Below are 14,229 nucleotides of genomic sequence, written 5' to 3'. Positions count from 1 at the left end.
TTCCAGATCAAAGAGCTAGCAGTAAGGATCATATATAAGATGAAAGAAATATGAATGATCTCATTAAGATTCAATGTTGTCTCTCCCATCAATCGATGGGGAGGCAGACTTACGCATAAAGACCACTTCTTCACTATCCCGAATACAAGAAGAGAGCTTTTTGCTCATTTGAGAGAGATATGAGGAGCAACCTCCCCCCCCCCCAGGTTGAAAGCTTTCCCTGGCTATATATAGTCGGGGCATCCTTGCCCTTTGCTTGACTCGACGTCCTTTTGCCGCCATTGTGTCTTAGTCGTGATTTTAGGCGCCGCTCTTACCGACTCGTCGGGTGTTAGAGAGGAGAAATGGAATGTGCTATATCAACTTTCACTGCCCGGTTACTTAGGCGGGACGTCGGTCAACTTGGTCGTGTCGGTCAGATTTTGACCAATACAAAGCTTTTATATCATTACAAATGCTATGACATGTTTTAAACTACAAGTTTCAAAAATTTAATAGCCAATACCACAAGTTTTTAAATGTCTTCATATCTTTATTAAACCGTGTCAAGTCAAACTACAATAAATAAAGTAAAATGTGGAAATATTAAGAAATTTCGTGCCTAATATTTAGTAAAAAATATTTTGTTGTCCTTTTTAGTTAGTTTTGATTTATAAAATTGTAGTTCTATTACATATTTTTATTATTTAGTTAAATATTATATAGTTTGATTTTAAAATTTTAGTGCACTCATTCATCAATTTTTTTAAATTAATTTCTCTAAAGTTTCATTGACCAAAATGTCGGTGATATAGAACTTTTTCTTTTCTTCCTTTTTCACTTTCTTTTCTTTTCCCCAAAAACCTATTGTATTCGGTCATCAGTGTATAGCAAAATTAGAATTTAGAATAGAAAGAGCGTTGTAGTTGGACTACGGCAACGGAAGGAAGGGCGACAATATTGTCAAATACTAGCAGATTCAATTCATATTCTTTGTGACGTTATTATTTCTTCTTCCTTCCGAGTTGACCCACCATCTTAATCCTCAGCCACCCCAGTTGTCCTCCAAAAGCTATTTTTTTCTTTACCATATCTAGCAGCTTCTCACTTTACTCCTTGGTGATTCAAACTCAGCTTATTAGGATTAAAGGTGGAAAATATTTACCATAATGTCTTATGAACACACTTCAAGTATCTTTCTTATTAAAGAAATGGTCCATGAATATAAATATTTAAAGAGTGAAATTTTAGAATAACATCCCCAATTCCCGATAAAAGAGATCAAGCTTTTCAATTTTAATTTCTTCTATGTTCTCGAAGAAACTTCCATGATTTGACAGTTGATATGCAAATATTGTTTTTGGTCATAATAGGAGTAAATTTTTTAGTTTGACTATTACTTCAAATCTTTGGTCTAGACAAACTTTGCGTCCTTGCAACACAATTCTGTCTCATTCCCTGACGGTAGAGCATGTAGTAATATACATCTTACTACATGTCTTTAAATGCAGAAGGAAGAACTACTTTCTTTAAGAAATACGGAGGGGCTTTTTTTCTCTCTTAGCGCATGCTAGCCTAAACGTGCGGCATCCATGGGGAAGAGAGCAAGGAACCCCTCTCAGAAGGCAATTATGGCTCAGAATCCATCGCAAACCAACAACGGAAGAAGGATGATCGAATGAAGGGAAGAATGGACCCAACGGCCTCGATTGGAGTTATTGCAACTGATGAAACAACAACAAAGACAGCAATCACAATCACTGAGGAATTTGATAGAACAGTACCCACTCCAAGTCAAATTAGATCACCGATATCAGTAATTGGGGAATGAACTTCGAAATCTCAACAGAACTGGACGGATGGGGTTCAATTAGGGTCCATCCAAAGCAAATTGACGTGGGCAATTAAGGTTGAGGCTTCACCAGAGCTAAATTCAAAAGGATCCAATTTGGGATAACTTCGACATCGCAAAAGTGACGAACGTGGGTTTTAAACTTCATTATGTAGCACTTGAAATTCATGAGGCAGTACCTGTTTGCGAAATTGACACATGATAAAATATAGATAGTCATCGAGCGTTGGAGGCTACTTTCATAACGGGACGACTACATATATAATTTCGCCAACAATTAAACACTATACTACATTTAGTGGCTATATTTGTAATATTTTGCTCCCTAGTATAAATAGCCTTAAGACTCTCATTTTAGGGTTAACTTATTTTGATATTGTGAATGAAAACTCATTGAGAGCGTTTACGATGAATTCATATGTTGGTTGATTACTTGTTAAGGTGAACTTGCAAGGGGATTGCTGCCCCTTAAGGGTTGTTCCTATAATTTTGGGTCAATTAAGTCTTAAATTGATTGGGTATTTGTTTATTTCAAATGTTCTTTCAATTTCCTTAGTTGGTTTTTTTTTTACTAAATCTCTATCTTTCTATCATTTTATCTGTGTTCTTATTATTTTGCTTACGCGTTTGTATCATCCTGGTACTAGAGCGTAGGTTTTGGATCAATCCTTGGGTCTTTGCTTTTGCTTTGATTATCATCTAATCTGAAAAGAAAAAAAAAAACGAAAATTCCCAAAATAGCAAGTTTACTGTTCATACGTATATGTTCTTCTTTCATTGTTTGTTTCCGACATATCGAAGTTTTTGATATCTCTCTCTCAATTTTGGATTCCTTCAACTCATATATGTTGGTTTTGTTTGATATCAATTGGAAATTATTGGATTACATTGAGATTGAAGCTCAAAATCGAAGGTATAGGCCTGAAAATTAGGGCTCAAAATTGAATTGGGGATCTTCGATTCTGTGACCAATTGGTTCAAATCGGTTTCTGGGTTGATTCTTAAGCTATTTTGGAGGCCGATTCCAACATTTGGATTTGGAGGCCGAATCGAAACTGACTTGGAGGGATTTGGGTGGTCAAAATCGGATCCACCATTGTTAAGCATTGGAGGTTTGGGGTTTGAATCAAAAAGTAAAAAATCCTTGGTTGAAATCGAATGGTTAGTTAGGATTAGCGTTCATACCACCATTGTAAAGCTAGTCCTAAAGTTTGGATTGATTTGGAGTGGAAACTTAAAGAAGAAACCCCTTTGTTGAAGCTTAAGCTTCAAAACTTGAAAATAGTTTTTTTTTATTTGGTAGTTGTTTGAAGAAATTATTGCTTGGGGTTTGTTTATGGAGTTGTAAGGAACTTGTATCTCAAATTTGGTGAGGTTTGGTGAAGATTTGAGGTTCTTTTGATTGGATTTGGGATTGAAAAATGAAGAAGATGCAAGAACTATGATGCTGTCCAGATTTTGCATAAACAACCATTTTTCAGATTTTCGGACATAGCCATTTTCCAGATTCTTGCACACTTAGCCAGATTTGGTACCCCACATTCGAAATTAGCCACTTTTGTCTAGTAGCCTATTCTCTCCAGTTTAAAAATAGCCTTTCCAGCTTGTTTTTTTTCTTTCTTCCTTCCTTTTCTTGTTTATTCTAGCTAGTTTACTTAAATATTAGTTCATACTTAGTGATAAACTAGTTCTTGTGTGCTTTATTTTATTTCGTGCTAATTTTGTTTGTGCTTTTCTCTTTAGTTTCGTTGTTAATTTTTGTTTCCATTGAACCTTTAGTTATTTTAGCTTCTTTATTGAGTCACTTAAACTCCATTCTCGCCCCGAAGTTGGAAGGTCCGCTTCAAAGTACCTTGATTGAGTTTGATATTTGGATATTCATCCAAGAGTGAAAAAAGACTTGAGTGGTGAGATTCTTAGAGTGTGTGCCTAAAAGTCGAGGGCACAAGAGCGATACACGAGTGGTAAAAGTTGAATGCAATTTTTGAGGGATACACTAAAGGAGTGAATTGGAGAGGTCCTTTTATTTTAACTTGTTTTCTTTATTTGTAGGTACTATGTCTTTGAATATTGGAGGTACTTCAACTCCAAAGGAAGGAGTCTCTAATGAGACCATTTTAGAGGTTTTACAAGCTTTGATTATGAAAGTTGACAACATGAAAAATATGGTCAAGTCTCATGACAACCTTCTTAACCAATGACAAGGCTTGTCACCTAATCCTAACCCAGGAGTTAGAACTAGTGCAACACCACAAAATAGTTCTACTCCTACTGCACCGCACATTGCAAGGCTAATCAATCAACCACAAGTTGATAACAATCAAGTACCAAGACAAGGTCCGCTTCCACAAGGTAGACACACAAGAGTTGAGCATCAACAACAACCTCTTAGGCTACAACAACCGCACAATGACTTTGATGATAATTTGGACTATGACGACCAATATGATGAACCAATTAGAGTCCAACCTAGAAGGAATGGACAAGGAGGCTTTCGGGGGAGAGGTGGAAGGCATGGTAGGAACTATCAAGGTAGAAACTTGAATGATGCTTATGATTATGGTTATGATGGAAATGTTGGTAATGAAGAACATGGTAGAAGATGGGGAGATGAAGAAGACCGAGGTCTTAATAATATCAAGACTTCAGTTCCTACTTTAAAGGGAAGTAGTAACCCCGAGGAATCTTTAGAATGGGAAATACAAATGGAAAGGATGTTTGAGCTTAAAAATGTATCCGATATAAAGAAGTTCAAGCATGCCATTTCTAAACTTGTTGGTTATGCTTCTTCTTGGTGGGAGAAAGAGAAACAGGATAGAAATAGAAATTGAGATATTGCTATTGATTCTTAGGGGTTTCTTAGGGTGGTTATGAGAGCAAAATTTGTGCCCGAAGAGTATGTGAATGACTTGCTTACCAAATTTTACAATATGAAGCAAGGAAACAAGAACGTGGAGGCTTACTTTGAAGAGTTGGAAACCACTAGGGTTAGAGCCAATCTTGATAATAATGGAAGACTCATAATTTCTAGATTTTTAGCAGGGCTTAAGCATGAAATTTCTAGCCAAATGACTTTGCACAAATTTGTTACTATACATGAGGCACTCAAGGGGCTATCAAGGTTGAAAATAAACTCCAAGAAGAGAGACAACTCAAAGAGAGCAAATTCAAAAATAACAACACTTCATGGAGGAAAAACAAGGAAACTTGGCAATCTCTTTCAAATGAAAAGAAGACAAAAGTTGACTCCAAGTGGAAAAATGACAAAGGCAAACCAAAGGTGGATGCTAAGGAGTGAGGTAACAATTCTAAACCTTATTTCCAAAATCCTAACTCTAATAGGTGCTATAAATGTCAAGGATATGGCCATAAAATGAGTGAATGTCCTAATAGAAGAACCATAATCCTTATGGAAGAAGCTTATGAAAGGGAAGAAAGTAGAGAATCATGTGAAGAAGAGGAGGTCGAATGTGATGATCAAGTAGAATATAACACTCCTAATTTATCTTTGTACGTTATTAGGAGAGTGTTGAGTGCACAAGTGATGGAAGATATGAACCAAAGAGAGAACTTGTTCCATGGAAGGTGTAAGATTAAAGATTAAGTGTGTTCTTTGATTATTGATGGTGGTACTTGTACTAATGTTGCTAGTGCTTCTATGATTGAAAAATTGCACTTGAAGACTCAAAGGCATACTCATCCTTACAAATTCCAATGGTTTAATGAATATGGTGAACTTAAAGTGACTAGACAAGTCTTGGTGAGTTTCAAAATTGGAAAGTATGTTGATGATATTCTTTGTGATGTGGTGCCCATGCAAGCATGTCATTTATTGTTGGGGAGGCCATGACAATATGACAAGAATGTTCTCCATGATGGAAGGACTAATAAGTATTCTTTTGAGGAAAATAGCAAAAAAATAGTCCTTACTCCTTTGACTCCGTTTCAAGTGAGTGAAGACTATAGGCATATGAAAGAGTTGAGTGAGAGAGCCAAGAAAGAACGAAAAGAAAAGATTGAAAAGAAAGAAGAGAGAAAACAAGAGAGTTCAAGTGAGGGACGTTCTTCTTATAATTCTTTCATGACTAATGCTTTTCTTGCTAGTTGTTTGACTTATTGTGTAGATCCTTTGAAGAAAAATTCAAGTGGAAGTCTTCAAGAAAGAACTCCAAGTGAAGTGACCGAAGCCACCCTAGCCCAAAATGAAGATTCTTCCATTCTTCAAGGAGGTAAAATAGAATCTTTAGAAGTGCATCAAGGTATGTTAACAAAGCCTAACACTCTTTCTTCTTGTGATGAGCATAGTGACATTTCAAGTGTTAGTTTGGGTACATTTATTGATTCTAATGATTCTTTTTGTTGTGGAGATACAGTAGATAATGATTCTAGTTGTTTTGATGGTTTGAATGACCTATTTGCTTATGAAGAAGTATTGATTGAGGTTGAGGAAAACGTAAAGGTTGCATCTTTATGTGATTTTATTGAGTTTGATCCATTGATTCCTATTGTTCATGCTTTCTATTTTGAGGATCATTCTTAATTGGTGATGGTTGCTTATTTGAAGGTGAATTGAGTGGTAAAGTTTCAAGCTTTAAGCCATTTGATTCTTTCTTGTTTGATTGTGAGATGGAATCTTTTGAGTTTGATTTGGATTTACCAATCAAAGGTTCCATTTTTGAGAAGTCGTTCGAGATTACTAATGAGATTGTTTTGGAAGCTAAACTTTTTGAAAAAGAAGAAAGTTCTTTACTTGGTGTAAACTTTCTAACTTATTCCATTCATATATTTGATAGAGCTTATTTGTTCCACTACACTAGTGCTTTGAGTTTAAAGCAAGTTGATAACTTTCATGTGGATTGGTGTTATGAGTTTAAGAAAAAGTATGCTAAATCATTCTTGAATGATAATATTGGTGAAGCCAAAAGGCTTGTTTTGTTTCAACATACCATTCTTATTCTTTATTTCTCATGTCGGCTTGAATTCATGAATGACTTGTTTATTTGGCTTATGCTTATGCTTGGACTTGATAAGGCTATGAGAGTTAATACTTTTCTTGATGATTCTTATATTGGGGCACACTTGGTATGTAGATTGGAGGTATTTCATGACAATTCTCATATTTTGGGTAGCTTTTATGCTTTGTTTTGTCTATGGATATCATTAGATTTTGGTTTGAATGGTAGATTTGTCTTACTTGTTAGTTTGGATGCTTGGATTTACCATAAATTTGCTAAAATATGATTTTCTTGTTAGTTTGAGGCACTTGCTTATGTCCAAGTTAAAATTTTACTAATGAAGCTCACTTTCTTTTGTTTAAAAGGTCCAAATTCGAGGACGAATTTCTTTTAAGGGAGGGAGGATGATACAATCTAGATAGTCATCGAGCGTTGGAGGCTACTTTCATAACGGGATGGCTACATATATAATTTCGCCAACAATTAAAGACTATACTACATTTAGTGGCTATATTTATAATATTTAGCTCCCTGGTATAAATAGCCTTAAGGTTCTTATTTTAGGGTTAGCTTATTTTGATATTGTGAATGAAAACTCATTGAGAGTGTTTAAGATGAATTCCTATGTTGGTTGATTATTTGTTAAGGTGAACTTGCAAGGGGATTGCTTCCCCTTAAGGGCTGTTCCTATAATTTTGGGTCAATTAAGTCTTAAATTGATTGGGTATTTGTTTATTTCAAATGTTCTTTCAATTTCCTTAGTTGGTTTTTTTTTTTACTAAATCTCTATCTTTCTATCATTTTATTTGTGTTCTTATTATTTTGCTTCCGCGTTCGTATCAACACAGAGGACATAAGTTCTAAATTGTACTGGAAATCCGTTGTAGTTTGCGAGGTACTGGGGGCTCATCCTCCTTTCGCAATTTTGAATGGGTATGTTCGACGCCTGTGGGGGAAGCATGGAATTGATAAGGTATCTATGTTAAAAAATAGCATAGTTCTAGTAAGGTTTGTCTCTGAAGTTGGTAAAAATGAGGTTCTACAGGGAGGAATCTACCATTTCGGTAACAAACCTTTCATTGTGAAGGCTTGAAATCCGGATATGGAATTTACACGTGAAGAGTTATATACTATCCCTATTTGGGTTAAATTGCAGTACTTGAGTTCAAATATTGGAGCTCAAAATGTTTGAGCAAAATTGGAAGCTTAAATCGTTGTTAGCCACACTGAGAAGAAAGTAGGATTGAGCTTCGGTAGACTACTTATTGAAGTTGAAATGGATACTCCTCTGCCAAATAAAGTGTATTTCAAATATGAAAGAGGCCTACTTATAGAACAAAAGGTGAAATATGATTGGAAGCCAATTCTATGTAAAATTTGCAAGAAGTATGGCCATAATGAACAAATATGTAGAGCTAAAAAAGTGCAGCAGCCTCATCCTAAGGTGCAAGCACAAGACAACAATATACAAGCTAATGTAAATGGAGGCTGTACAGGGGAAGTGCAAAATGAAAAGACCCGACCAATACCTCAATAGACTAATCAAAAAAAGGAGACACATGAAAAAGAAGGATGGGTCACTCTTCAACGCACTGCTAAGCATACAAACAGGCAACAACATAATGCTAGTAAGGGGAGAGCTAAAGAAGATAAGAATACGTTCCAGACATTGGTGAATGAGGATGTTAGGAGCTTTAATGTGCATAAAAAAATCAGTAATGGTATGAACGTGGGAGGGAAGCCTAACTTTCCCATTGAACATGGATAATCTCATGTGCTGGAATGTTAGGGGCATGAATACTCCTAACAAGCAAAAGGAGATCAAACTCCTTTGTAATAAAGAGGATATTTGTGGTTTGATAGGATTATTGGAAACTAAAATAAAGGTAAGCAAGGTGGACCAACTAGCCAGCAAACTTTTTGGTGGTTCGGGGTATATCACTAACTTAGCTGAACATTATAATGGGAGAGTTTGGGTGACTTGGAGACCTGAGTGTTTTAAAGTTGATTTACTGAATATGTGTGCGAAGGAAATCACATGTCAAATTAATCATATGAGTTTACTCATAATGACATTTGTATATGCACATAATACTAAAGAGGAAAGGATGAGTCTATGGAGTTATCTGGAAAGAGCGAATAATGGAATGACACATCCTTGGATTGTGGTGGGAGATTTTAACTCTCTTTTAAACCTGGAGGATAGGATAGGTGGTACACCTGTTACTATGGTTGAGATCACTAAATATCATAAATGCATTGAAAATTATTGACTACTTGAATTCCCACGACTGGTAGTCGATACACTTGGAATGATAGACATGGGGATAGCAGGATTATGTCAAGAATTGACTGCGCTTTCATCAATTCAGCATGGCTAAATATCATGGCTAGTTTTCGAGTACAATTCCTACTAGAAAATATTAGTGATCATTGCCCTTTAAAATTGACTCCATATAGTGCACAAAGGAAGAACAAGGATGCTTTCAAGTTTTGTAATGTGTGGTCCTCACATCCAGATTTTTTGGAGGTAGTTAAGGAAGGCTGGACGCAATCAATCCAGGGGTGCAGCATGTTTCAAGTTATGAAGAAGATGAAATTGTTGAATGTTAAATTTAAAAGTTTCAGTAGAAGATATTTTAGTGACATTGTAGCAAGGGAAGATGAAGACAGGTTAGCACTTGCAAAGATACAATCAGAATTGCATAGAAATCCTCTTGATACTAGGATTCAACAGGTAGAGAATGATCTCTTTCAAAGGTTCAAGAGGTCATCCGATCTTGCTAAGGTTTACCTCCAACAAAAGAAGTAAAGTCACATGGATCAAATTAAGTGATGATAACAACAAATATTTTTTCTCTTTGATCAAACACAGGAAATTGCAACAAGCAGTTCTTCAGTAGAATGGTGACAGATCAACAAGAGATAGCAGATGTATTTGTAGAATATTACCAGGTGCTACTAGGGACTAAAGGGGGTAACAGAATAGCAGCTTTTCAGAGCTTTATGAAAAATGGACATACTTTGACTACATCACAACAGCTAAAGCTGGTGAGGCAATACACAGCTGCTGAAGTCAAGAAGCAATATTTAGCACTGAGGAAACTAAGAGTCCAGGTCTGGATAGATATGGTAGTGGGTTCTATAAAGCATCATGGCCCACTATAGGGGAGGAGGTGACTCCTGCAATTCTGGATTTTTTTGACAATGACCAACTCCTAACTCAGATCAATTCAACAAATATTGCACTGATTCCAAAGGTGGAAAACCCTCAGCTTGCCAGTTAATTTAGACCAATATCATGCTGTAATGTTATCTACAAATGCATCTCAAAGGTAATCAGTAAGAGACTCAAGGAAGCACTTTATGCCTTGGTTGCTGACAACCAAGCTGCGTTCATTGAAGGGAGATCTCTCCTACACAATGTACTAATATACCATGATTTGTTGAGATACTATAATAGGAAGACTACACCTAGGTGTTTAGTGAAAATTGATCTTAAGAAGGCATATGATATGGTTAGCTGGGATTTTTCAGAAGAGATACTCAGATGTTATGGATTTCTTATACCATTTATAAAGCTCATTATGGTAGGTGTAACATCAACTTCTTTCACTATCAAGGTTAATGGAGAAGGCTATGGATATTTTAAAGGAAAGAGAGGGCTCAGACAAGGAGACCGTATGTCTCTTCTCTTTGTGTTGGTTATGGAATATCTGTCAAGAGTTCTAAGGCAAATGGGTGACCTGCCAGACTTTCAATATCATCCTATGTACAAAAGCACTAAGCTAACTCATCTTATTTTTGCAGATGACTTAATATTGTTCGTTAAAGGCACCATAAAGTCTATATACAGAATGATGGAAGCTATCAATCATTTCAGTGGCCAACCTGGACAAATCACACATATTTTTAGCTCGGATAGAAGAGGATTTGAAAAAGGAAATCTTGGATACTATTGGATTTTCTCTTGGCTCATTACCTATGAGGTACCTTGGACTCCCCCTAACTTTAAAGAAGTGGAGCAAAGTAGAATGTCATCAGCAAATGGAGAAGATCACAATGAGGATCAACTCTGGATACTCAAAGCAACTTTCCTATGCTGGTAGATTACAGGTCATCAATGCTGTGCTTTTTTCTGTGTATAACTTTTGGGGAGCTGTTTTTATACTCCTTCAAACTGTGTCTAAAGCAATAGATAGGAAGTGTAGGGATTACTTATGGGGCAGCACTGAAGAGCATAGGAAAATGTCTTTGGTTGCTTGGAAAAAAGTCCGTCAACCAAAGAAATTTGGAGGACTTAATATCAAAGGATGCAAGCAATGGAATGTGGCCTCTATAGGTAAGCTATTATGGCAATTGGTGACAAAAAAGGATATGCTATGGGTCAAATGAGTACATGGTATATATTTGAAGACTTGTAGAGACATATGGGCTCATAAGCCACCTATGGATTATAGCTGGTATTGGAAGAAGTTGAATGAACTAAACGAAAAGTTGGCACAGTGGTACACGGGCAACATTTATAATCTGGCAAGTAGTGGCGTTTACTCTATTTCATGCAGCTACATTGCTATGGCTGATTTGAGTACAAGGTTGCGAGAGGCAGAGCTGATTTGAAGTGGACTTATGCTGCCAAGGAAGCGTGTTATGTTATGGTTAGCAAATTAAAAAAAAACTGCTGACTAAGGAGAGATTGATGAAGTTGCATATACCTCTCTCAGGAGATACTGCATGCTGTTTATGTGGGATGGATGTTCTGGAGATGCACATCCACTTATTTGCAGAGTGTCAATGGATTACCAACTTAAGAGCTGATCTAGTTACTTGGTCTGGTATCAGTATCCCTACAAAGAATGTATCTAAAACATACAATCGATAAGAGGTAGGCGTTGGAGAAGTTTTCGAAAAAAGTTGCAGCAGCTATTCTTGGTGCTATGATCTACTACACCTGGCAAGCCAGGAATTGGAGGATCTTTAAATAAATTTGCTTAACCACGGAGTTCTGTGGCAGTCAGATTAAGAAGGAACTACAGGCTAGGATCAACACACGAGCAGGCTCAAGGTAGGCAAGAAACTGTCAAATGTTAGTTAGTCGATTTTGTAGTCAGAGCAAGTGTAAAGTAGGCTGTTTGTGTTTTTTTACCCCTTTCTTCTTGGGGTCTAGTATTACTGTTTGGACGTATACTAGATGCCTTTAGTGTGTACAAACCTTTGGTTGTTATGGTAATATTCACAGATTATTGCCAAAATATATATATATTTTACGGTGCTTAATTCGTATCTTGATTTCAAGGAGTTTTTACATGTATCCTTATATAATTTATCTGTAAATTGCTTTATCTCAACGATTACAACTATATATTTAATCAAAGTAAGAGCATGAAAAATTGTGCTTCATGGTAACAATTTCTTGTATTTATTCAGAAATTGACATAACAGAAACCTATTCTCCCGGGACAACATTTAATAAAAAAAAATAGATTAAACAAGCTTTTATTGGAACAAACAATAAAGAATTTCACACCACCATAAGGAAAACATCGAATCCCATAAACCACCAGGCTATGCATCAATCTTCAAACCTTTGGAGTTGATATAATGAAGTGCCACTTCCTAATTAAAACCTTGAGCTCTTGCACTCATGAGAATAGCCTTGAGGAAACCTCTTTTTATCAGCACAGTAGTTGTAAACCATGTGTCTGCTCTGCACCCATCGGACCCTATTCCTGCCCTTAGCATCAAGTTCATGATTTTGCCATGCCTTAGCATTGCCTGCAGAATCAGTGGACTTACATGAAGAGGCCCCCGATGTGACTGCGCAACCATCAATTTTGAAGTTTCTGTAGTAAGCAGTGAAAGGAGCATGTGTCCAGTCAGTCTTGACTCTGCCTCCTTGTGTAGCCCACTCATCTGCATTCCATAAGCTGCAGTACACTTTCATTGGTTGGCTCTTTGGGAATGGAATGCCATTGCTTTCATGGTTGTTGTACACTCTAATTGGGATGTTATCTACCAAGAACCTGATCCATCATATTGAAAACAATGTAAGCAAAATAAAAAAATGTACGTTGTGGAGTAACAAAAATAGAATTTAACTAAAAATATTTAAACCATCAGATAACATACTGTCAGTATATAACATAATTATAAAATAGCTTACAGTATGCGGTTAGCGTTCCACACAATGGTGTAGGTGTGAAATGCTGCAGTTGGGTCGAACCAAAGGTGGAATTGTTGTTCTTTGTTTCCCTTTCCTTGAGAATACACGTTGGTGTGGACAGTGTAGGGCTCGCCAGTCGTATTACCCAAGAACTCGAAATCAATCTCATCATGTCCTTTTCCTTGTGAAGATAACTGATCAAGAAATAACGAACATAAAATAAAAATCAAATCACCGTAACATGGAAATAAAAATAGACTTATATTTATAAAAATCGAAAATTGAATAGCTTACAAAGAAGGTGGTGACAGTGCCAGCAGAGTTTCCAGGTACAAGTTTGAGTTGCATGTCAAATCTCCCGAATAAATACTCATTCTTGGATTGAAAACCTGAGCCAGAAAGTTTGTCAAGGGACAGAGAGAGACCTTTGCCTCCTTCTGTTATTTTACCACGTCCTTCGCCCCAAGTAATCTCTGCAAGATTATTAAAATTAGCTGATGCAACGACTAGGCTGCCCATTAGAATGGAAATCAGAAGAAAATGAGAAGCCATTGAAATGCTGAAGAGAAGATAAGAGTAAGAGTTATGATATATTCTTTAGGTTGCTTAAAGAGTCCTTTTATAGGTGGACTATATATGAGGGGGCATTATTCCTTGAGAACATGAGAGGAAGTAGAGGCTCCAAATGGAGGAAATATGGGCAACAATATTATTGAGCTGGAAACCTTAGTTTATTCGTAATCATTGCGGACCAAATACTTGTTTGCGCGTGGTTTCTGTTTTTGACCGATTATAGGGATATAATTTATCCAACTATTAGTATTATGATACAACATGCATGGCCAGTGGCGGAGTCAGGATCTCCATGAAGGAGGTTCAATTTTTTTTTTGTAGCTAGTGGGAATTGAACCCATGATCTTATGTAGATTTTGAACCCCCTTGACCACTAAACTACACTTTTGGATTGTGTTAAGTGTGTTCAAAACTTAATATATAAAGATAAAAAATAGATTTTGCCTTATATATACAGTGTAATTTTTCGGCGAAGGGTGTTCGGGTAAACACCGTTGCGCCCCTAAATCCGCCCCTGTGCATGGCATGTGAATACGTGAGCTAGCTCTATTTTCTCTGTTTACTTAATTACATGCAAGCAGTAACAAAATATACTTTTTATTGAATGGATTTTATCCTTACATATGATGGATATAAATGGAAAGGAAATAGGCTCTACAAGTAATTATTTTAGTTAAATTATCAACTTGATTTTCAGAAACACATGG

At 36.4% G+C, this 14,229-nt stretch overlaps 1 protein-coding gene and 1 long non-coding RNA gene across 2 annotated transcripts; one reads left to right on the top strand and one right to left on the bottom strand.

Annotated features, from left to right (window-relative positions):
- The first annotated feature begins 2,218 nt into the window (after positions 1-2,218).
- LOC138874197 (uncharacterized) lies at positions 2,219-11,035 on the top strand. Its single transcript, XR_011401240.1, has 2 exons — positions 2,219-10,902; positions 10,998-11,035. It is a non-coding gene; the product is annotated as an uncharacterized lncRNA (long non-coding RNA).
- A 1,147-nt stretch (positions 11,036-12,182) lies between these two features.
- Positions 12,183-13,554, bottom strand: LOC104233353 (xyloglucan endotransglucosylase protein 7-like). Its single transcript, XM_009786746.2, has 3 exons — positions 13,244-13,554; positions 12,950-13,143; positions 12,183-12,809 (listed from the first exon to the last, which is right to left on the bottom strand). Exons 1-3 carry the CDS (start codon positions 13,499-13,501, stop codon positions 12,407-12,409), a joined length of 855 nt encoding a protein of 284 aa, XP_009785048.1. The 5' UTR covers positions 13,502-13,554; the 3' UTR covers positions 12,183-12,406.
- Positions 13,555-14,229: the final 675 nt, after the last annotated feature.

Source organism: Nicotiana sylvestris, chromosome 7 (genome assembly GCF_000393655.2).
Source record: "Nicotiana sylvestris chromosome 7, ASM39365v2, whole genome shotgun sequence".
Classification (NCBI taxonomy): domain Eukaryota; kingdom Viridiplantae; phylum Streptophyta; class Magnoliopsida; order Solanales; family Solanaceae; genus Nicotiana; species Nicotiana sylvestris.
Note: the sequence above shows the minus strand (reverse complement) of the source record. Positions and strands in the feature narration are given on the sequence as shown.